A 23,313-nucleotide genomic window follows, 5' to 3' on the forward strand; every position below is an offset into this window, starting at 1 on the left:
CAAAGCAGAATGAGCATGTAATAGACAAAATTTAAGCATATTTTATAGAGAATGTTCCCTGTTATATCTATGTACCAATGTTCTTCTCCATTGTGTCTTAGTAAGTTTATGGCTTGTTCCTCTTCTACATGATTGCTGACTTTTTACAAATAATGAACATATTTTCCATCAATTAATGTTACATACAGTTTTAGGTTTTCCATTCAACTCAGCTAATTAGGTGATTGATATATTCAACTAAATATGGCATTGTTAAGAAAGAGCCCATTCCATTGCCTCAAAAAATGTAATATTGTTCTTCTATGATATTTTGTATAATAGAATATAATGCAAATATCCCAGCTACAAAGTGATGAATTAAAAATGCAACCCTGATCTTTTTACTATGTCAATATTATAACTTCGTTAAGCATTATCTTGTTGTGTTAAATGCTATCTTGTGGAATAATCATTTACATTAAATGTGGAAAAAGTGGAAAAGCTTAAAAATGTGTACCGGCACTATGTTTTATCACTTTTAAATTTAATTATAAATTGACATTTAAAAATTGAGTTAGTGTTCCTATGTTATCTGATATACCAGGAAAAAACAGATTATCGTTCTTCAGGTAACTAAAAGAGGGATCACCAAAAAAAAAAAAAAAAAAAAAAAAAAAGGAAGCTTTGTTCACATAAAATTTTAGACTTTAATGGAGAAAATTAAAATGTTTAAAAAAAATACATCCATCTATGGACAAATTTCTGTAGATTATTCCCACAGTTTATCAACATGGGACACTTTAAAGACTATTATAGGCATATACCAATATACTTATATTTGTCAAAGTTAAGATTCAAATTTGTTACATCACAGCGCACATCCAAGAATGTGTCACATGTTCAAAAATCCCCACTGAATATAACAAAATAAAAATCTGTGAATAAATATAAGGCATTCTGAAATAAAATCTGCAGGAAACCAACAAAGATTTCTATGATCTAATTTTACTTCATAGATTCATATAGTCTTCAAAATAGACTTAGTTTTGTAGTGCCACACACTTAATATTCAACTGCTTACCAAAATACCTTTTGCCTGGTAGCTAAACGTTACTACTTTAAAAAAAAAGAAAAAAAAAAAATTAAGTGCTTGAGCGAGTAAGAATGCAGCAGAAAATTACAGGAGCCCACATATCCTTTTTCTTAAATTTAATTTGTCATATATAAGGTTTTTATATACAATCAGTGTGCATTGTAACAGTTTATATTAAAAGTCAATCAAGTTTATCTAAAATGTTACCTGGCTGCATAGCACATTTGACATTATTGCCCACATGAAAAGGGAAAACAAATGGATTTTACAATAACTTTTGGCCATTTTGGATTCTGAAAAGTGTTCATACACCTACCCTTTTAAACCAAATGCATCTGAAAAAAATGTTTCCAGAGCATGCAGTTTAGATTTTACATATTATCTCACCATTTTGTTACTACAAACACAATATTTACTAAAAAAGAAAAAATGAAAGAAATAACATTTATCTAATAAAATAGTCAATATAAAAAGAGACTAATGGAATTAAGTGGCCCCTTTCCCCATTTTTTACATTCTAAACAATGATTCCATCAAGACAAATCATTAAAAAGTGTTATTACACTGATAATTTTTTTTAAATGATAAGAAGGCCTGAGTTGGTAGGGAAAGGAACAGTCAAAAAAAGCCTGAGCAGGGAAAGGAAGTAAGGAAAGCTCATTTAATCCATTTACAATAATTTACAGCCATGTGTGTGTGTATGTGTAAAAAGGCATAATAACAGATCACAACAGGAAATTCCTGGCTATTTTACAGATATAAGTACAGAATTTAAATATTCAAGCTTGTGATGAAAAGCGGCAAGGTGGTCGCAGTGTACAATGTAAACAAGTAGCTTTGGAAAGTGAACAAAGTCCTTGAGTGTTTTTTCTTTATTAAGAAAAGAACTCTCTTTCATTCCTTCCTGAAACATGATCACAGGTCAGAGTAAAGTTCATATACAAACATAATTTAAATGGAGGTCAGTCTAAAATCACTGACTTAAAAACAGTTTTATCCAGCCTATATGGAAGGGCAGTGTTGAGGTCCCTGTAATAGTAAACATTTTCCATTTCTTTAAAAAAGAAAAAAAAAAAAGTACTACAGTATTTGTAGTACAGTGCAGCATAATCCTTAAATATAAAAATATTTTCTCTTCTGTTGGGATAATAGACCTTGCATCCTGGAAAGAAGTAACAATACTGCTACTGATAGAAGATCTGTTTATATCTTTCAAGTCATGTAAGGCAATTACTGTGTTGGTTTATGATATATGGCTAAAAGAAAAGTCCAGAAAGACAAAAAGTATCAGTTTTTGTTATGTTTTCCGACTACTCCAGGTATGCTCAGGTGTACTTTTGTGTTCAACTGAGTGTTCAAATGGAGATCTGGAGCCATAAGGAGACCTCTGATCTAGTGGCGATCTGGGGCCACTACTGGAAGCTCTGTGGTCCATCTGCCAATCTGAGTGATACCTATAATCCCTGGAAGATTTATGGTGTGTATATTCAGAACTTGCCCGATGGTCTGAATGCAACCGATGGTCTGAATGAGAACGATGATCAGAATGAGATCTGTCCTTTAAACTTCCTTCCAAATTTGACCTGTGATCTCTACTCCTGTGATCATCCAGTTTTCTGTGTTTCTCTCTATCACTATAATACCTAATGAAAGAGAAATTAGGGATTAAATTAATGATGGAAATTAAATGTTTCCAAATAGAAAAAATATTAAAAAAACAAAACAGAAAAATACTTTAAGGCATCCTTTTAAATTGTATAGAAGCTCTGTGTTTCACAACAAGACCTCCTCAGTGAGCTTAAGTCACTGGACCTGTCTCTGCATGCCTCTGTGGAAAAATCATTCAATTCACAAAACTAAAGTGAACCATACAGAGAACCTCAGATACCATCTAATTTTACATGCCCATTTTTAATTATTTACTTAATATAATTTTATTTTTAATTAAACTATAATGGACATGCAGTATATTAGTTTCAGGGGTATAACACAGTGATATGAAATTATATACATCATGAAATGCTCACCAGGGTAAGTGTATAGTTACCATCTGTCACCATACAAAGTTATTACAATATTACTAAGCTGTACTTTATATCCCCATGACTTATTTTATAACTGAAAATCTGTACTTCTTAATCTCCTGTACCTATTTCACCCATCTCCCTGACTCCATTCCCCTCCCTCCTGGCAACCACCAGTTTGTTCTCTTGTCTTTATGAGTCTTTTTTGCTTTTCTGTTTGTCCACTGTTTTTGTTTGTTGTTTGTTTTTTATTCCAGATACAAGTGAAATTTTATGCTATTTGTCTTTCTCTAACTTATTTCAATTAGCTCACATGCCCATTTTTCAACTGATTGTTAATTTTTATTCTATGGGACATTTGTCTTAATGCATCTTAATTATCTGGAAGTGGGGGTTAGGATAATGATATAGAATACCCTTGAAATCAGAGCCTTTTATAAAACTCTAAGCAGAAAAAATAAAAACCTCTAAAATTCAGTCTATGAACTAATTTGTAGAAGAGAACTTTCACTGGTTGGGGAAAAGTCCTTGTTACAAAAAAAATATGAATTATGTTCTGTAAGTCTGTGAAATTATAAATATTTACTGCTACAAACAGGGCTTTGCATTTTGTGCCCTTTTCTAATTATAAGAGCCATTCTACAATTGATACTTATTATGTGACAGCACTTCTATCATAGAGAAGAAATGATTGCAGTAAGCACAACTAAAATGTGAAGAAAATCTAATTCCTCTATTTCTGATCTTTTTTTCTTCTCAGTTTTTTCTTTTGCTTTTAATTATAACTAACTGATGAAAATACTCCTTTATGAAATAAAATGTATTCTGTTGTTATATTCAGATTGTTTAACTACTTAAAGGCTTCAAAAAACAACAAAACAATACTAAACAGAGAAAACTTCCTGATTTCAGGACTACCCCAGACTGCCATGATTAAGTTTATCCTCAGTACGGTGTTTTCACATAAATTAATTTTTCCCCTAGGAGTTTTTTAGTGGAATGGAACACAGAATTCTGCCCATCAAATTTCAGTCATATTCCATCAAGCTTTAATTTTACTCTGTTATTGTATTTTGAAGAGTATTTGAGCCAATATCCTCTAAAACCAACAAAAATGAATCCTATGACTTATACAGAACTCCCTATACTTTCATCTCTTACTGCACACTTTATAACTAAAAAAATTTTTGGAGAAATTCAGTTCTTAATACTAACAAAAAGTACTCTATATCAGTTTTTTTTTTTTTAATTTGTAAACAAACACCTTAATTTCACATAAGATCTGTTCTGATTACCTGAATAATGAATTGGCTGGCAAGGTCAAATAGAGTACATAAAGGTCAAAAAGAGAAGGACACAAATAAGCAAAACTGCAAAACCATCCAGTTTACCTGCTTTCTTGCTTGTAATGATCCCAGTCACGATGATCTTTACCATTACTAAAGGAAGAATAGGGTCTTTTCCTAGAGTCACTCTTTTTGTAAGAATCTCCCTGATGTCGGTCTTTATGATGATCATGATACTGAGATAAGTGTCTATCAGATGAATAACTGTCCCTGCTGCTATCATCGTGATTTGTATTCTCTTTTAATCTTTCCACATCTGTTAGATAAAAGAGTACAGCTTTTGTTAATGACTTAAAAAAAACACATGGTAAACAAAAGTAACTTTGCTGCTAGATTACAAGAACTCTTATTTCAAATCCAGATAAACAAAATCAGTTGCCAAATACTGTTAAAGACTTTAGAACCGGTCTATAAAGGCAGAGCTAAGTCTTATAAAGGGTTACTGTATTCTGAAGTGTGAAAAACCACAACTGAAACAATTTGGAGACCATTTCCTTCTCAGACTATACTTTTGTGACTCTTGCACAGACAGAATACATTATATTCTAAATATTGTTTAAAAATACATTCATTTTAACAATTATTCTATCATTTCTTGAAACTGGCAAAAAAGGTTGATTTATGGAAAGGTTAATAAGCTAAAGTTATTGTTTAAGATAAAAGATTCAATACTAAAACCTGAGTATGTGTCATCTAAAACAAACCTGAAAGAGGAAAACAGTTTTTAAATTTACTTTCTAAAACAATTAGTAACACTTACCTGGATTTCTAATTACTTGAGCATTCAGGCTGCTGTTCTGGTCATTATTTTGCTAAAATAAATGCACATATGTAAGAATCTTTTAAGTGGCTTCAAATACCCTTACAAAATAGGAAAAAGAAAAAACACCCCAAAATGGAAATCCTGATGCTGAAAGAAGTTCTCATACACATGTATAAATGCATCACTTGCAGATTTTTTTTTTAAACATAGACTGTCTTTCTTAAAAAATTCGACCTTGAAATAATTTTAGAGTTACAGAAAAGCTGCAAAAACAGTAAAGTTCCCATATGCTGTTTACCCAGCTTTTCCTAATGTTAATATCTCACATAACACCACAGTATGATAATCAAAACTAAGTGTTAACACTGGCACAATACTATGAAATGAACTAGAAACTGTGTTCAAATTTTTAACATTTTTCCACTAAGATCCCTTTTCTGTTCCAGGATCCAATCTGGAACTCCATATTACATTGGGTTTTCTTATCTTCTTAGTTTCCTCTAATCTAATGAATAGCTTTTTACGTTTTTTTGTCTTCAATGACCTTGACACTTTTGAAATGTAAGACAGTTATTTTGTAGAATACCTCTCTCAATTGGAGTTTGTCTGGTATTTTCACATGATCAAATTAAGGTAATACATTTTTGCCAAGAATTCCACAGAAGTGATCTACCTTTCTTATTAGGACACTATACTGATGGTTCATGATGTTGATAGGTCTTATTTTAGCTGATGTTACCCTTCACCATTTAAGGTGGTGTAACCAGATTTCTCTTCTATAAAGTCATTATTTTTCTCTTTGTAATTAATAAACATCTTAGATGAGATACTTTTAGACTATGCCAATATCTTATTTTCTCAGCCACTAATTTTAGCTTCCTTCAGAACATCTACCTGCAGCAACTTTTATTGTGGTCTGACAGTGATTCTGTATTTCCTTTATTCCTCCTACATTTATTAATTGAATTCTTCTACAAGAAAGAATGTCTCAGTTTTAATAACATAAATTAAAGGAAAAATATGATGCATCAATTTACCTGAGATTCCTGCCGTTTTTTAATAGCATGCTTATATAACTTATGTAATTTTCTTGCATCAAACTCCGTAAACTTAGATACAAAAATCCACAGGTTTCTAGAAAAAGAACAGGTAATCAGTCTGGTAGAAAATATTTAGCTTTTTCATGGAATCCTTATCCCCTAGGTAGAAACACATACACATATACTTAGCCTTCCGTAGAACAAAGTCTAAAGAGATTATTTCTACAAACTGTATATTTCTACAAACTGTAAGAGACTCTTAAATACAGAAAACAAACTGAGGGTTGATGGGGGGGTGGTGTACGGAGGAGAGGGGAAAACGGGTGATGGGCATTGAGGAGGGCACTTATTGGGATGAGCAATGCGTTTTGTATGTGAAGTGATGAATCATGGGAATATATCCCCAAAACCAAGAGCACAGTGTATACACTGTATGTTTAGCTAACTTGACAATAATTAAAAAAAATAAAAAAATAAATAAATAACTTTATATGGAGGTGCCTGGGTGGCTCAGTTGTTTACACCTTTGACTTCGGCTCAGGTCATGATCTCCAGTGCGGGCATTCGGGCCCCTCATCGGGCTCTGTGCTGACAGCTCAGAACCTGGAGCCTATTTCAGATTCTGTGTCTCCTTCTCTCTGCCCCTTCCTGTTTGTGCTTTCTCTCTCAAAAATAAATAAATAAAAAATAAAATAAAAACTTTATATGGCTAAGACACCAACCTTTTTTTTTTTTTTTAAAGTAATCTCTACACCCAACGTGGGGCTTGAACTCATGACCCTGAGATCAAGAATCACATGCTCCACCCACTGAGCCAAATTGGTGTCCCCATTTGGGTAAGACTCCAAATAAAACCAAACATTGTTTTAGTTCTCTTCCAAATCCCTTAATTTTATAGCCTTTTAGAGCAAAAAAGCAGTAATCCATCCTATTGAAACCAAAAATATGTAAATTTACAAGTCAAAAAGGGACTCGTATTATGATTTATATTAGGTATAAAAGAAACAAGCTATGTTAGTAGTCTGAGTAAAGATACCATCAGATAATGTGCATTAAGGAGAAAGGGGACAAGGATAGAATTTCTTTTTTAACTTTAATCATCACTCCTTCAGAAATATGTCATTACAGTTTTTTGCTTTGGTATGTAGCTGCACTGCATAAAGCAAGAAATCAGCAGACTAATAAACTGACAGGACTGGTTTATGGTCATTTTATAGTATTCCTAACTTGTCTTGCAGTTTGGCTTAACACTGATCTGATCTGGTAATCATTAAGTGATTTGTATAATACAGCAGCTCAGACTTAAAATTTTAAGATCAACTGTGCTGCTGCTTCTAAAATAAAAGGGAAAATAAAAGTGTGCATTTTACACTGTTTGAGAATATTAATTCTTACAAGGCTATATACTCACACCTGGAAGATGAATTGCTAAATTTATGTAACAAATTTGTTTATTTGGAACTGCAAACTAAAGATATTACTAAGAAGAATTTGGTGAAGTGCAGAGATTTTTAAAAATAAAATGCAATCTGAATTTTAATGAAACAATGTTGACTATTTCTTAATGACAGAGGTGCCACCTGTGCCTTATCATGATGTGAATTAAGCAATCATTCATAAATAAAAAGCTTTAAAGGGAAAAAGTGAAAACAATCGCCTTCAGATTACTTCTTTAAATAGTATTTTGTTATCTAAACTTCAGAATAGGAAAAATATATTGAAATATGAGACAATTAGATGGTTACATAATTACAATTTAGGAAATTAACATTTCCTGAAAAGTACATCACTTACTTTCTCCACTGCTTGATTTGTTCAGGATTTGTATACTCTTTCAGACATTCTGTGATATGGTCTCCAATTTTTATTAAACACTGTCTAGTATGCTCCAGTTGTTCTCTTTCTGAAAGGCCTTTTTCAGGCCTATCAAGTTGTTTCAAAGCTGCTTTGACAGGCCTCATTCTTTCTTTACACTTTAAAATGGGAAAATAAGAACATGTATTAAAAACAAGAATTCAACAAAGATCTACTTCTTTCAATGATATCTATATGAGTAAATATAGCACTGTTTGATGTTAAAATAAGCATTAAAGCTCGCCTCACAGCTCTTAAATATCAGGGTTTTTTTCCCTCAGATTATCTTCAGAAAGTCAGGTTTTTCATTATCATTTAAATTCAACCTGTGTGCATGTAAAAGTTTTGGATTAATTTACCTTCTGTAAAAATGGTTACTTTCTGCACTGCAACACATCATGAAGCAGTCTTTTTTTTTTTTTTTAAAGTTTATTTCGAGAGAGAAGGAGACAGAAAATGTGCACTTGTGTGGGGGAGGGGCCGAGAGAAAGAGAGAGAGAGACAGACAGACCAATCGACCGACCGAGAATCCCAAGCAGGTTCCATGCTGACAGTACAAGGTTGAGATCATGACCTGAGCTGAATCCAAGACTTGGGTGCTTATCTGACTGAGCCACCCAGGCGCCCCAATCATCATCAAGCAGTCTTAAAACACAGAATGTTAAAAAATAAAATATTTCAGACTATAACTTAATACCCTAGACTCACTCTAATGTAGAACAAAATGTAAAAATATGAGGACCTTTTATAAAATAAAATATGCTGTCAAACTATTAAAATCAATTGACCTATAAGTATAAATTGTCTATTCTTCTAAACCTTTGGGACAAAACAAAGTAACTAATGAATTTTGCTCTTACCATATTTTGGCTACTCAAAGAGTTGGGGATACTTGATAGAAACCTTTTTCCTTACCCTACATATCACTAGCATGCTAATAAAAAGAGGATATAACAAAAATTGATGATTCAGTTAAAATACAATTTGTGCAATAAAAACTATAACCTCAGGGGCGCCTGGGTGACTCATTTGGTTGGGCATCCAACTTTGGCTCAGGTCACAATCTCAAGGTTTGTGAGTTCAAGCCCCACTTTGGGCTCTGTGCCGACAGCTCAGAGCCTGGAATGTGTTTCATATTCTCTCTCTGTCTCTCTCTCTCTTCCTCCCCTGCTCGATCTCGCTCTCTCTCAAAAATAAATAAAAGATTTAAAAAACAAAACAAACTATAACCTTACACCAAAAGTAGAATGAAAATATCACTAAAAAAGCAAACTAATTTACATATATTAACATATATTAATATATATTAACATGTAAAGCAAATTTAAAATGAACAATGATTAATAATTAATAATTTACAAGTAGTAAAGTTGGGTTAGTTCAGGAATGTTAAGGATGGATCAATTACAGACAATATATTTAGTGAGTTCAAGCCCATGTCGGGCTTGGTGCTGACAGCTCAGAGCCTAAAGCCTGCATCAGATTCTCTGTCTCCCCCTCTCTCTGCCCCTGTCCCACTCGTGCTGTTTCTCAGAAATAAATAAACACTAAAAAAAAAAAAAAATCCTTGTATTGTTGCTGTGGAAGGGCCACTCTTATTATAAATTAACTGTCTATATTATGTGTGGAATTGTTTCTGTGGATTTTATTCTGTTTTACTGACCTATTTGTCCAGATCATTTGGAACTTATCCAACTTTTGTCAGGAATAACTTAAATAACATTAGAATCAAATATTTTTTACTTAAAATTAGAACTCAGCCAGGCCTGATTTTTTTTTTTTTAAGAAATCTTTTTCTAATTTTTAGCATTACTCCTGTATCTGTTCTCTACATTTCCTGCTTCTTGTTCAATTTTGGTAGTTTATATTCTGCTAGAAAATGATTCATTCAGTGTATGTCATTCGACTGCATACCCTGTTCTCAGCATTGTCTTAGACTCAGGAGACAGAGCAGTAAATAAAAAGATACCTTGCCTTTGTGGAACCTGTACTCTAGTAGGAGAAAACAGCCAATAAATAAATAGACTGTGTTGGATGGTGACAACTGTGATAAAGAAAAAGAAAGCAAGAAAAAGTAGAGAGGTTTCTACTTCATATACAGTATCAGAGAAGAGTGATGTTTGAGCAGACATCTAAAGAACATGAAGGAGTAAGCCATTTTGAGCAGAGGAAGTTCTAAAATTTTTATGTTCAAAGGAACAGTATAAATGACAGTGTGGCTGGGACCTACTAAGTGAGGGAACTAGCAGAGATGATGGGAGTAATAAATCAGATGCAGCATCTTTTGGCCTATAATTATGAATCTTTTAATACTGAGTGAGAGGGAAAGCCACTCAAGGATTTTAAGTAAAAAATAAGAGGGGTGACTTTATTCTCCCTGATAGTCACTATCACTCTGGTTGCTGTGGGGAGTAGGAATTGAGGAACGAAAAGGATATAGCAGGGGATAGAGTGGGAATGGTGAAAACAGCTATGAAGCTGTTGAAAGAATCCAGGGAAGAGATGGCTGTAGCTTGAAGCAGTATGGCAGAGCCAATATCATTTGCTTAGTCCAGTATCATTTGTTCATTGACTGATTGGGGGGCGGGGGGAGGGGATAAGAAAAAAGGAGGAATTCATGACTGAAATCCATGCGTTAAGGCCAGGGCCTGAAGATGGGAAATGGAGCAATGGTAATAAATATTTATAAAGTACTTACTATGTATCAGAAGCTGTGTGTTGTGTAAAAGGCACCTCTTTTGATTCCAGTAGTAGGCCTTTGCAATACTATTTATTTTATTGAAGAAACTGAAGTTCAGACTGAAATAACATCTGGCAAACCCAGGTCTGACCTGGAACTCTGTATTCATTCTTGACTATTAAATTATACTCACATTTAGGAGACAGATCAATAAGGCACAAAATAAGATGTTAAATTAGGCAAGGATGTGAAGGAAAATGAAGACTGAGAAAAGGCCATTAAATTTATAATTATAGCTATTCCCAAATAAAATTTATACAGTAGTAAAATCGTAATCATGTAAGCTCTGGCTCCAGAGTCCATGTTTAAAATAATTCCATTCTTCATCTCCATAATACAAGAGATTTTAAGATCAATTATGAAGGTTAGTGAAGAAGAAATTCATGTATTGGGCACAACAGGAAATTTTCCTTTAAGGCAGTTACATGAACAAGTCAGAAAGCCAAGGAGGAAATGTGGGCAAAGAAAAGAGGCAAGAGGTGCAATTACACCAAACTCAGTAACGAGCAGGTAAAGGAAGCAGTTCAAAGAGTTCATTTTCACCTCAGAAAAGCAAAAGCACATCACCATCTATCTTCCCATTTCTACCCAACAGAGAGGGGTTTAAAATAAAAAATTAATAGAAAATGGATACGCTAGGTTAAGAAGAACCAAGTCACAAACAGAAAGATTAATCTTAAAAAGATGCTAAGTAATGCCAGCCTGTAAACCTGAAGACACAGAAATGAAAAGTCTAGAGATATGTACAAATAAGTAAGATGGAAGACAGGAACAAGAGTAGCTTATCTGAATGTCTCCAATATTATTAGGGATTGGAGGGATGTGAACAGCCAAAAATAAGGAGGAGAAAAACCTATGGTAGGAACTATTATACTTAAAGTGCATGAATAATATTTGAAGCCCTATTAGGGCATGCCATGGAATTAGCAGGAATGAATAAATGGGTTCACTGATCAACCTTCTCTAGTTAGGATACAAAGTAGAAGAAAACAGGACAAGAAGTTAACCCGGGGAATCTAGAATGGTACAGTAGGTAAAACAAAAACGTGATTTTAGAAGTGAAAATTTCCACCTTTCAAGTCTAGCATTTAATTTATACCAGCGATAAACCTGACTTAAGATTACACCTTAGCAGTGCCAAAGATTCAGATTCTAGGGATCCTAAAGAGGAAATACTTTCTTATAAGAATATATATTTACACGTATTTGTGCATACCGTAACTATATATAAATATGATACTTTCTTTCTGAGGAGGCTCCATGCCCAGGGGATGTGCCTAGTGTAGGGCTTGAACTCACAACCTCGAGATCAAGACCTCGAGATCAAGAGTCAGATGCTTTACCAAGTCACCCAGGTGCCCCAATGAGATATACATTTATATATCAGACTATAAATTTTCACTTTGGGTGCTACCAATAACAGCATGTCTCTTATTCAAGGATAATTTGTACCGGTCTCATATCATGCAGTCTTTTTTTTCTAACAGTATTACTCCTTCTTCATTTTGCTCTGTATCTGGATTCTTTTAGTCCTTTATCAATCTGATGGCATGTCTATATTCAATAACAACATCCACTACAACAATTTCTTAAAATAAAGGCACTAGCTGAAAAACTTTCCATGTATTAACTCATTTAATCATTATACTTACTTTTTGAACTGGTTCCAGAGCCAGTATATTCAATTACTATACCAAACTGTTTTTCCACACTGCAACCTCACTATAAAGTTTTCCTCAAAATTTGTACCACAGTTAATTTCACAGTTGAGACTATTTTGGTTTCCTGATTATATTCAGTAAATAAATCATCTGGAAAAAGGCCAAGATAGTTCCTCTCTGACTTTGATGAACATAAAAGCATGGTACCATGTAAAACCAGTATTTTTTAGACCAGTGTTACTCAAGGTCTATGAACTTGTACTAGTCCACAATGGGGGACAGGTACAGAAATTTTAGAAACCTTCATATCAATTTGACAGTGCAATTTTATGTCTGTCGTAAGCCCCAGTGGGCTTATTACATTTTGTGTTATTTTTCCCTTACTTTCACTTCTCTAACGAAATTATTATTATTATTTTTTTAACTATACTTTCTAAGAATACTGGCCTATAAAATACTGGGGGGAAAATAGCTAGTCATTTACTGTAGATAAGAAGCACTGTTTTATATAGATAAAAGGTTCAGGAACTGAAAACTTTAAAATTCTGAAGTTGAAGGGAAAAAAATTCACTCTAAGTGTTCCTTAAATGACTTTCCCTAAAGTCTTTAATAAGAAGTTTTTCCAAGTTAATTGTACATTTATAACTTTCAAAATTTAAATCTATTGCCTTTATCAATCTGAATTGCAATACTACCCAATTCAAATACATTTCTAAATTAAAAGCTCCAAAAGATAAAACTGCCAATTAAAATAAAATATTATATGAATTCTTACTAATAACCAGTAAGTCTACTACTTACAATGCTGAATGTCTTCTGATCTAGCTCTTCAGATTCTTCAGATATGGGAACTGGTTCACCACTTGCTGTGATATGAACTGGAGCATCTGACACTGAAGATTTCTTGGATCTTTCCTTGCTATCAGACTTGGATTCACTCAACTAAAGAAAAAGGGGAAAAAAATCCAGCAACAACAAAGATGAAATGATTAACACTTTCAGAAAACAATTAATGTATCTTTTTATTCTATAATTGCTTGTTCACATTCCATACTCTTTATCTTTCCCCAATTTTATTTGGGGAAACCAAAAATAAATTACTGTGTAACATTACCCTACAGGTAAGGCATTTAAAAAAACAGATCCAAACCTATTTTTCTCCTCTTCTAGATACCCACATGTATTTTTAAAGACCTTATTCAGGCTAATTTGGGCTGATAGGCAGTTTATTTTCCTAAAATGTAAATATGTTGATTTTGTCACTTTCTAAGTTTTACATTATGATTTGCATACCTTTTCTTCCTTTATGTCTTTTTCTTTCTGTATAGCTTCTTTTACTTTGTTTTCTCTTTTCTCTTTAAAATCTTTTTCCTTTAAATCTTTCTTATCCTCTTTTTCTTTTATCTCCCTTTTAAGTTCTCTTTTATTCTCTTTTTCTTTTGCTTCCCTCTTTTCTTCTGATTCCTTCTTTATAAAAACATCTGGCTCAGGTCTTTCTTCACTGTCTCTTTCTGTTTTAATTTTTTTATTTGGATGTTTCACAGAAGTGATCTCATCCTGAAAAGTGCAAGTATGGCCAATGTATTACTAACCAAATCTTGACAAAGACTAATTTCTTTCTTTGTATGACTATGGATTGCATGTATGTGGATTCGGAAAGAAATAACCCAGAATCCCATTAATAATGATACATGCAATGTTCAACCTTCCTATAAAAACTAAAGTAAGCCAGTCCCATTCAAAATAAAATTAAAGGAGACAGAACCTCATTTAAATGGCAAACCTCTGAAAAGGAAGAACCTTTGCTCTATCCCTCTTAGTGACATTCTATGGGACAAGTAGAATTCTGTTCTGCATGTGAGACTATGTAATAAACTACACAAAATGAACTTCAGTACCTAAATGTAAAATTTTAGGTCTTAGTTCAATTTTTAAATGGCAAGTATACTAAAACACGTTATGTTCCCTTTCTAATACAAAAAGGCTGTTCTTCCAAAACACATTCTTACCTTATCATCATCTTCATCAGACTTCTCTGAGGGCAAGGGTGAAGAATCACTCTTTATTTCTTCTTTCACTTTTATAGACTTCAATGCTTTATTCTTCTTAGCTCTTGCTTTTCTCCTCTTTGAACCTCCCTAAAAATAATTATTTTATTCTAACCAACTCCAGAGATTCAATTTTAAAAAATTCCTTAAGTAGTAAATCTTAAAAGTTAATACATATTCCTACCCAATCCTTGGTCTATTGGTAATAAGTTACACCAATCTTAGAAAGTCAACAAAACTGACATAATTTAATGAGTCAAGTACATATTATCATGAGTAACTGATACTAACTATAATTATTCCTTTAAAAAAGAATTAAAGCAAAGTGGAAGTTGAAAAAAATGGAAGGTTTTTCACCTTCCTAATTTACAATTATCTTCAACTAAATTTGATCCTAACAGAGATAGCATTAAAATTATTTTACATAAAAATTATTTTACACAATGTAATTATATAATCACATTGTGATTATAATGTAAATTGTAAAGACTGTTTCTAATGACCTCTCTTTCAGTGTATTTTTCCTACTCTTCTGAACCCCTCTCATAAATAAGCTCTGTGACCTTTAATGCTGTACCTTTAGCTCTCCAATAACACCAAATAAAATAGTCATAGAGGCCCGACCTCTCAAAAATTACTCCTCTCTAAACAAGTTGCCCCCACCACCTATCCAAACACCAGGAAACACACACATACATACACACACACACAACCCAGGATCCTACTTCTGAAATACTTACCAGTTTTAAAAGAAATACAGAGACAACTGAAGGCAAATATCACCATATACAATTAAAGCTACTAAAATATAGAAAAATACACTTGTAAGGTCATATTAGACTCAGATGTCTAGGGCTATCACTAAACTACACTTACTGAAAAGTAAATTGCTCTCAAGCACTAAGTTTTAACTTACTGCACCAGAAAGTCTCTGAGCTTCTTTTCTTGCAAGATCTTTACTAAGTAATTTGATGAGGTAGTCTGCACGTGTCTGCAACTGCTTTGCTTGTGGTTTTTTATCAGGATCATCTGGAAGAATCTGAAAGAAATTAACTTTCTCAGGTTGTTCTTAATAAATTACATGAAAATGTTACTGCCTAAAAAATTCTCACTCATTGAAAGAAATACATATAATTTACTGACAGGTTACAACTGTTAAAATTTATGGGCATTAAAAAAACAACTAAGAGTGCAAAATACATTTTTATATACCTGCGCCACAGCAAAGATTTAATTTGCCTGGGAATAAATTCTAAATAAATACATGAAAAAAAAATGCCTACATTCAAAATAATAATACAAAGTGTGAGGTTAAAAATTTCTTTTCCAATATACAAGTGTATTTAGCATTCAGTGTTATTAAACATTACAGTATTCTTAGATATCCTTCCTTTCTCAATAACAGTACATTTAACTGTACAGTATACAAAGAGTCCTAGAACAATGTTATCATCTATTTAAGGTGACCCAAAGCATGCACCTTGAGAAAATATCCACAGTGGGATTTTAAACTATTTTAAGTTTGGCCTCACAGGCAACAAATGACACAGCACCAATATCAAAAGGTTCCCCTCTGTCTGTGAAAAAGTAAAATATAAAAATATAATTTAAATAAGATAAAAAGATAAGGCAATGCTTCCCCTGTTTTCCAGTTTAGGCAAAGAAATGATTTTAGCTACTAGGGTAGTATCAAATCACCAAAATCCCTAAATATTGTTTGATTTTAGCAAAAAATTATAAAATATTTCAGAATCATTTTTTTGCTAAAAATAAGATAATGATGGAATTAGAGGTTTAAACTTAATGCTATGAAGAAAAATATACCTATGCCTTAGTAACAAGTATATAATTTTAGAGGTAAAGCAAAATCTCACATCATTTAAATTCAACCCCTTCATGAAAACCAAGAAGCCAAGGTCATACAGCTCGTTAGGGCCTTGGTTTCCCATCAGTCTAATTAATTTCTAACATAATTTAAAAGCAAAAATCTAACATCAATGGTCAACAGAAACAAATATTTAAGTACCTTGTGTGTTAGACTGAGGTCAGGATCCATTTTAATCATTTCCCAGCTTCCATATCCATATTCGTAGATACCAATTAACAAATTGGAATCATCTTCTTTGCCCCAGTCTATATCAAAATGAGCTGCCTTTGTATGGCATGGGATAGTATACCTAATAACAAAGTTAATAACCACTGTCAAGTTTATAACTGCCATATTAAAATTTTGAAAAACATATTTAAATTATTAGAACTTCAAAATACTATGCTTTATCTTTAAAAACATTTCATTCAAGCTAGCCAGTGACATAAAAAAACATTTTGAACATCCATACACAGCTGAATTATTAACAATAAATATTTTATAATGGGTATAGTAAGTAACTCACTGTTTTCTTTCTTCTGGATCTGAAGGAATGGATTTATGCAATGGTATCAATTCTTCTTCATGGGAGATGACGAGCTTGGCATTCACCTGTACTCCTGATATTCGGAATGTTGGACCCTTCACTTTTCCAAGTCTACCACCTTAATTTTTTTTAAGACATAAAAAAGTATGAAATATACAATTCTAAGCAAGATACACTATGATGTATATTAATAAGCATTACTTATTTAGCTAATCAATTCATTTTACCTGTTTATATTATTGGGAGGGGGCACTTGTTGGCAAACTCTAAATTCACTACAAGATTTTTCAGTACATACTAGTACTTACATTATAGCAGATGTGAATTCACAGAAAGCATTTCACAGAAAGCATTTCTTAATTGTTTTATCAATTGCACAAGATACTTCAATCTATTAATGCTGTCACCTTCTAAATAGAGTTCTAGCATGATTTTTTCCAGTACATTTTATTACTAAATCTTATCTAAATATTTTCATTTAGGTAAATTACAAAATAAGCATAATAAAGTAATTATGCCCCAAAACAATATTATACATGTACACTATCTTTTCCTAGCCATTTATATACAAAAAATACAGTAACACCTAATGCTACCTACCAGCTAGAATATACCAGACAGAAAGACAAACTCTATTGGTTTCAGTAATACAATTCTATTACCCATTTCCTATTACCCAGGAATGGTCCTGCTTTGTTTTTTAAAGCATCTTTCAAGAGTGATGAATAGGTAGCTAAGATATAATACATACCAAACTCAATAAAAGCATAATTTGAAACTTCTATTTACCTCCCTTTAAATCATTCTCACTTTAATATTACCTGTTCGTTCTGTTCCTGAAGAATTATCCTTTAGAGCTTTAATGCAACCGTTATGTACCAATTCTCCTAGTCGTCTGAGGTCGGTCTCTGACTTATCAACTAATTCAGCATCCCGAGCAATTGCATCTAATCTGTTAATGAAATAATGTAATTCTCAGGTAAACATGCAGAATAAAGTGGCACCATTTAAGGGAGACTAAGTTTCACTTTATCTCAAGCTCTACAAGTCACTTTCCATGCCCTACAAATTCTGGTTCAGATAACTGGCACAAGATACATTAAAAAAAAAATACAATAAAAAAAAAAAATTTTTTTAAATGTTAAAATATTTGGCAGGGAAACAATTCATTTATATATTCAAGAATAATACAGTTAACCAATTCATTACAGAATGGTATGCTTCAAATTGAAGATTATGTAATAATTCTGTAAAAGCTTTTAATAACCAATCAAATATTAAATTCAAAAGCAGTTAAGCACTGTAATACAGATGAACTTTAAACAACACAAGCTTGAACTGGGCAGTCCAGTTATCTGGATTTTTTTCGATAAATACAGTATAGTACTCTAAATATTCAAAACAAAACAAATACTTTTAAAATGGAGGTTAAGAGAGAAAAAATAGAACTAAGCCAATTTGAGTCTTTGCCACTGTATATTCAGACAGTGGGTTAGCCACAACCAAAGGTCAAAGAATATTCAAATCACCAACAATTACTGAGATTAACCATTAACTTAAAAAAAAAACAAAAAAAACCTGTCCTGATAATCTGAATTTTAATAGCTGGTATAAGAAGGAACTCTAATTAGGGAAACTTAAGAAAATTTCCCTAGTAGGGCAACAGAACTGGTCTTTAAGTCAAAAGACTGAAATTAGCAGCTCACCTGGAAGGATAAATCTGCTTTTCATGTTTGTGATGGAAAAAAAGGGATAAAAGCATATGCAAAGTACAATTATGAAAACAATGAGTATTAAAAAAAATGTTGAGTATTTTATAGATCTATGTATTTTAAAGAAAACTTCATTTGTAGATAAAATTTTAGAGACTAGAAGGAATTGAGAATATAAAAATCTTTTTAAAAGTCTACTTGAAATTTGCTTTCTACAGACTTTGTAAATGACTTTTAAAGCAAATTTAACAAAGTAGCTAAAGTGAGTATTAGCATAAGTAAATAAAGCTGACGGCATGTAACCCACATGTAATTCTATGAGAATGACAAACATGTTTACCTTTCCAGAGGGCCACCAAACTTCTTGTAACTCTTGATAAACCTAACAGAAAATAATTGTTTGGTTTAAATGTGGGCTTCACTATCCATTAAAAAATAGATTTGTAAATATACAGAAATAAGAAAATACTTGTTAGTTCAAAAATTAATTCAAGGTACTGTTTACTACCAACACAAATGAATAAACTATGCTAAAGACAAAAATGTTAAAACATTAAGATATACCAAGTAAGACAAGACATATTTTTACACCCAGGATGATGTTCAGAAACCAATATAAATAAAACAATAGAAGCTAAATTTTATTTTAGAAATTACTTTATTATTTTCACAAGACAAGTTCAAGGCTACCACAGGAAGTGTCTCCCAAATTATCAATCATACTACTCCTCCTCAAATTCCAAGTACTGTTTTCTGAATAATACCTTTAACTCAGATGTATGGTATTATACCAACAATGGAAAATAAAAATTTTACTTAAGAACAAAGCTACCCAAGTGGTTGATGGATGAGGGAAAATATCCAGGAAAAGTAGAAGCTGAAATGTTCTTCAACTAAAGACAGAAAGTCCAGCAAATCAGGTGGTCATAAAAGTACTCTTAATAAAATCTAACAATATATTTAGTTTTCTGGTAGAAAGAAGGAGGAAGAACTTTATCAGTCAGGTCTATGGTTTAAAAGAAAAGAGTTACAATGACTTGAAAGAAACAACAAACTCCCAAAATACAGCAATGAGCAACCTTTTCACAAATTTCATAAGCAAAAATTGACATAAACAAAAGTTGGCTGTTATCCCGTTCCCCTTAAATAAACGTGTATAAAGAAACGCATATTTTGAAAGAGAACTACAATTTATCCTACATGACTATCTTACCTCAATTCCTACCTGGACATATCAGAAATACTTTTAACATTGTTACTTTCAAAAGACAAATCTCAGTGTTAAAAAAAACTAGAAAAATATGGAACTAAAGTATTCTCACATAAAAATAGTAACGCTGGGAATCATAAATGCAGTGAGAAATTTTAATAAACAAATCGAATGTACTAAAATATACATTATTCAATAGGGCCACTATTCTGAACCAGATTAGTAAAAGCAAAAAAATGTAGCAGTCTAAATAGACTAACAATAAATAACATGCAGAGACTAGATAATCAAACTTTATTTTTCATAGCTATAATGAACACCCAAAACCAGAACCATCTAATCCCTGCACAATCATATATTTGCCTCCTCTAAAACTTTCATTTTAATCTTTGAAAATATGGGATTTGTATATTTTATTTCACCTTCTAAAAAAATCAAGTTGAAGTAAAATAGTCTTATGCCATCTTACCGCCGAATTTCTGCATCACTAAATCCTTTGATAGTTTCCCGAGGGATAGTCCGTGGTCTTCCACGTTTCTTTGGCCTTTTCCTTTCTGAGATCGAGTCACTATCAGATCCAGAATATCTCCTACTTCTACTGCGCCTCCCTTCACTTCCATTAAAACTAATCTGGAATTGGAAAACAAAAATTTACCGAAGCTTAAAGGCGGCTTCTATGGTAAGAGCAAAGAAAACACTACAAAAGATCAACAGAACAAATTCAAATGTGGTCTGTATATCAAAAATTTCCTATAAATAATATTAAAAAGCAAATAAAACAGAGAAAAACATGGCAGGTTAATGGCAAAGAGTTAGTAACAGCCCTAATATTTTTTTAAAACATTATCATAAATCAGCAGGAAAATACAAGATTGTCCTTCGGTAAAAATATGAGAAAAATTATCAACAAGCAATTAATCAAATAACATAAACACAGAATTACAGAACCTCACTGCTAATTTTTTCAAATGAAAATTAAAGTAACTATTTATTTATAACATCCATTATTTAACAGAAACATCAAAACATACTTTCTAATAAGTCTTTGGAGTCTTTCCACAGTCACAGTGCATATTCTGAACCCCTAATATGCTGAAGCTAATTCAAAGTCAAGCTTGGTATACAGTTCTCACTCATTCTACCCTCCTTTCATACTTTGACAAGATGTAATATAATGCTATGCTTCCCATGTACCATAAAAGGAGATCGTTTTGGGGTTGGCAGAAATAATCACTAATAAGAAACTGTATATGGGCACTTTCAAACCAAACACATGTTATTTGGCTCCATTTCTGCCTGGGATGTAGGCAGGTTTCCCTGACAAATAGTGCCAAACATTTAGTGAAGAATACCAATTCTATACAAACTCTTCTCAAAACCAGAAGAGGAGAGAATACCTTCCAACTCATTTTATTTTTTTTTTTTTTTTTTAAATTTTTTTTTTAATGTTTTTATTTATTTTTGTGACAGAGAGAGACAGAACATGAGCAGGGGAGGGCCAGAGAGAGAGGGAGACACAGAATCGGAAGCAGGCTCCAGGCTCTGAGCTGTCAGCACAGAGCCCGACGCGGGGCTCGAACCCACAGACTGTGAGATCATGACCTGAGCCGAAGTCAGACGCTCAACCAACGAGCCACCCAGGCGCCCCCCAACTCATTTTATAAGGCAAAAATTATCAAATCAGATGAAAACACTTACAAAAGAAGAAAAGGATGGACCAGTATGCCTTATTAACAAAACCAGATCAGCCCAGATATGACTACTCTTACATCAACAGACATATATTTTAGATTAAAATGTCACCTGTTTTGCACAGTTTCTCATTCTTGGGAGCATATAAATTTCTTCAAGTTCCTTTTGTCTTTCTTCCTCTTCTAATCGTCTTCGTTGATCTTCAGGAATTATTTCCTCCCAATTCTTTGAATTTCTTTCTGGTTCCAACTCAATGTCATCCTCATCCATATTTGAAAAGTTGGCAACCTTAAATTCCAGAATTTTAAGAAACAGTAAGCATTAAAGAAGAACTCATCCTTAAATTACATTTTACATTTCAGAGAAGAGGAAGTGACATGCCAGAACAGACAATAAAACTTAAATATCCTCAGGATAATGAATATGACTATGGATTGAACCAAAATTACCTGCTAAACTAAGTTCTTTATTAGTTCTTTATTATGATTTCTTTATTAGGTCAAAGTAGATCAAACCAAAAGACTTGTAAGAAATCTCTTCCATGAATGATTCTCTTTTGTCCTGCTGCTCAACAAAATTAGTTAAAAGAATAACAAAATAATGTATAGTAACATGCTAATCATCTTCGGCAGAAAATATCACACCAATGCATGTATTACAAAGTGCTGTAGACAATACAATATTCTTATTTTTAGGATCATAATAAATAGTACAAAGAGCTAACAAAACACAAAGAGCTTTGAGTCCATAAACTTACTTAGGTTCCTAGTTTCTTCATCTCTTAAAAAAAAGGATAAAAAGAGCTCACTAACTCTGTGAAGATTAAATGAGAGAATACATTTAAAGAACTATGAAGACTGGTACACAGAAGGCACTCACTCATTAAAGCTAACTGCCAATAGTGGAACATTAAAACTTACAGAAGCTAGATGAAAGAACTTATGCTCACCCTGTGTAAGGAATAACACTGCACAAATAGTGTTCATTTCTCATGTCTATTATTTAAGTGTGATGAAAATCCTAAAGTCAGCAGTATGAGTATCAACTCACTGGTGTAAAAATAATCTGTATTTTGGTTAGCTTATCAGTGACATTTTTTTCAGACTGCCAGTTAGTCAAATTAAAACCAAACAGTATAACTTAATGTAGAGTTCATCACACCAGAATGAGTACTGGTTCCAGAAAAGTTTATTTCTCAAGATTAAAGAATAGTCTTCTAACTTATCACCTTGCTTTTAATTCTTGTTCCATTATAGTATATCCTCCACACTGCAGCCAGAGTGATTCACTAAAATTAAAAAAGTTTTTATTCATTGCTATGTCCCTGGTGCATGCCACACTACAGGTGCTCAATAAATAACTGGTGAATGAACAAATGACACAAACTGGACTGCTCCTTAAAACCTCCAGTTTGTGGGGGCGCCTGTGTGGCTCAGTTGGTTAAGCGTCTGACTTTGGCTCAGGTCATGATCTCATGGTCCATGGGTTCAAGCCCCACATCAGGGTCTGTGCTGACAGCTCAGAGCCTGGAGCCTGCTTCGGATTCTCTCTCTCTCTCTCTCTCTGACCCTGCCCTGCTTGCTGCTCTCTCTCTCAAAAATAAACACACACACACACAAAAGAAATTAAAACAAACAAAAAAACAAAAAAAAAACCCTCGCCATTTGAAAAACTTCAATTTGTTGAAAATGGCTATAGAGGAACTGCTTCTTCATACTAAAGTGGCATACAACTTAC

General features: G+C 32.7%; 1 protein-coding gene across 3 annotated transcripts in view; it reads right to left on the reverse strand.

Moving 5' to 3' along the window:
* Nucleotides 1–1,173: 1,173 nt before the first annotated feature.
* CHD1 (chromodomain helicase DNA binding protein 1) overlaps nt 1,174–23,313 on the reverse strand; it is a 74,979-nt gene continuing 52,839 nt past the window's right edge. For 2 of the 3 annotated variants that reach the window (XM_042990756.1, XM_042990748.1), the window contains 15 exons: nt 21,688–21,864; nt 20,354–20,514; nt 19,015–19,056; nt 17,784–17,914; nt 16,942–17,080; nt 16,575–16,725; nt 15,465–15,587; nt 14,510–14,638; nt 13,794–14,057; nt 13,302–13,442; nt 8,040–8,218; nt 6,243–6,339; nt 5,203–5,254; nt 4,488–4,698; nt 1,174–2,715 (listed from right to left, as the gene is read on the reverse strand). In XM_042990756.1, coding sequence (XP_042846690.1) covers nt 2,370–2,715; nt 4,488–4,698; nt 5,203–5,254; nt 6,243–6,339; nt 8,040–8,218; nt 13,302–13,442; nt 13,794–14,057; nt 14,510–14,638; nt 15,465–15,587; nt 16,575–16,725; nt 16,942–17,080; nt 17,784–17,914; nt 19,015–19,056; nt 20,354–20,514; nt 21,688–21,864 — 2,343 coding nt within the window. In that variant the 3' untranslated portion in view covers nt 1,174–2,369. The remainder of the gene's footprint in view (nt 2,716–4,487; nt 4,699–5,202; nt 5,255–6,242; nt 6,340–8,039; nt 8,219–13,301; nt 13,443–13,793; nt 14,058–14,509; nt 14,639–15,464; nt 15,588–16,574; nt 16,726–16,941; nt 17,081–17,783; nt 17,915–19,014; nt 19,057–20,353; nt 20,515–21,687; nt 21,865–23,313) is intronic. The other variant, XM_042990759.1, reaches the window with a different exon arrangement.

The sequence above is a fragment of the Panthera tigris genome, chromosome A1 (assembly GCF_018350195.1).
Source record: "Panthera tigris isolate Pti1 chromosome A1, P.tigris_Pti1_mat1.1, whole genome shotgun sequence".
Taxonomy (NCBI): Eukaryota; Metazoa; Chordata; class Mammalia; order Carnivora; family Felidae; genus Panthera; species Panthera tigris.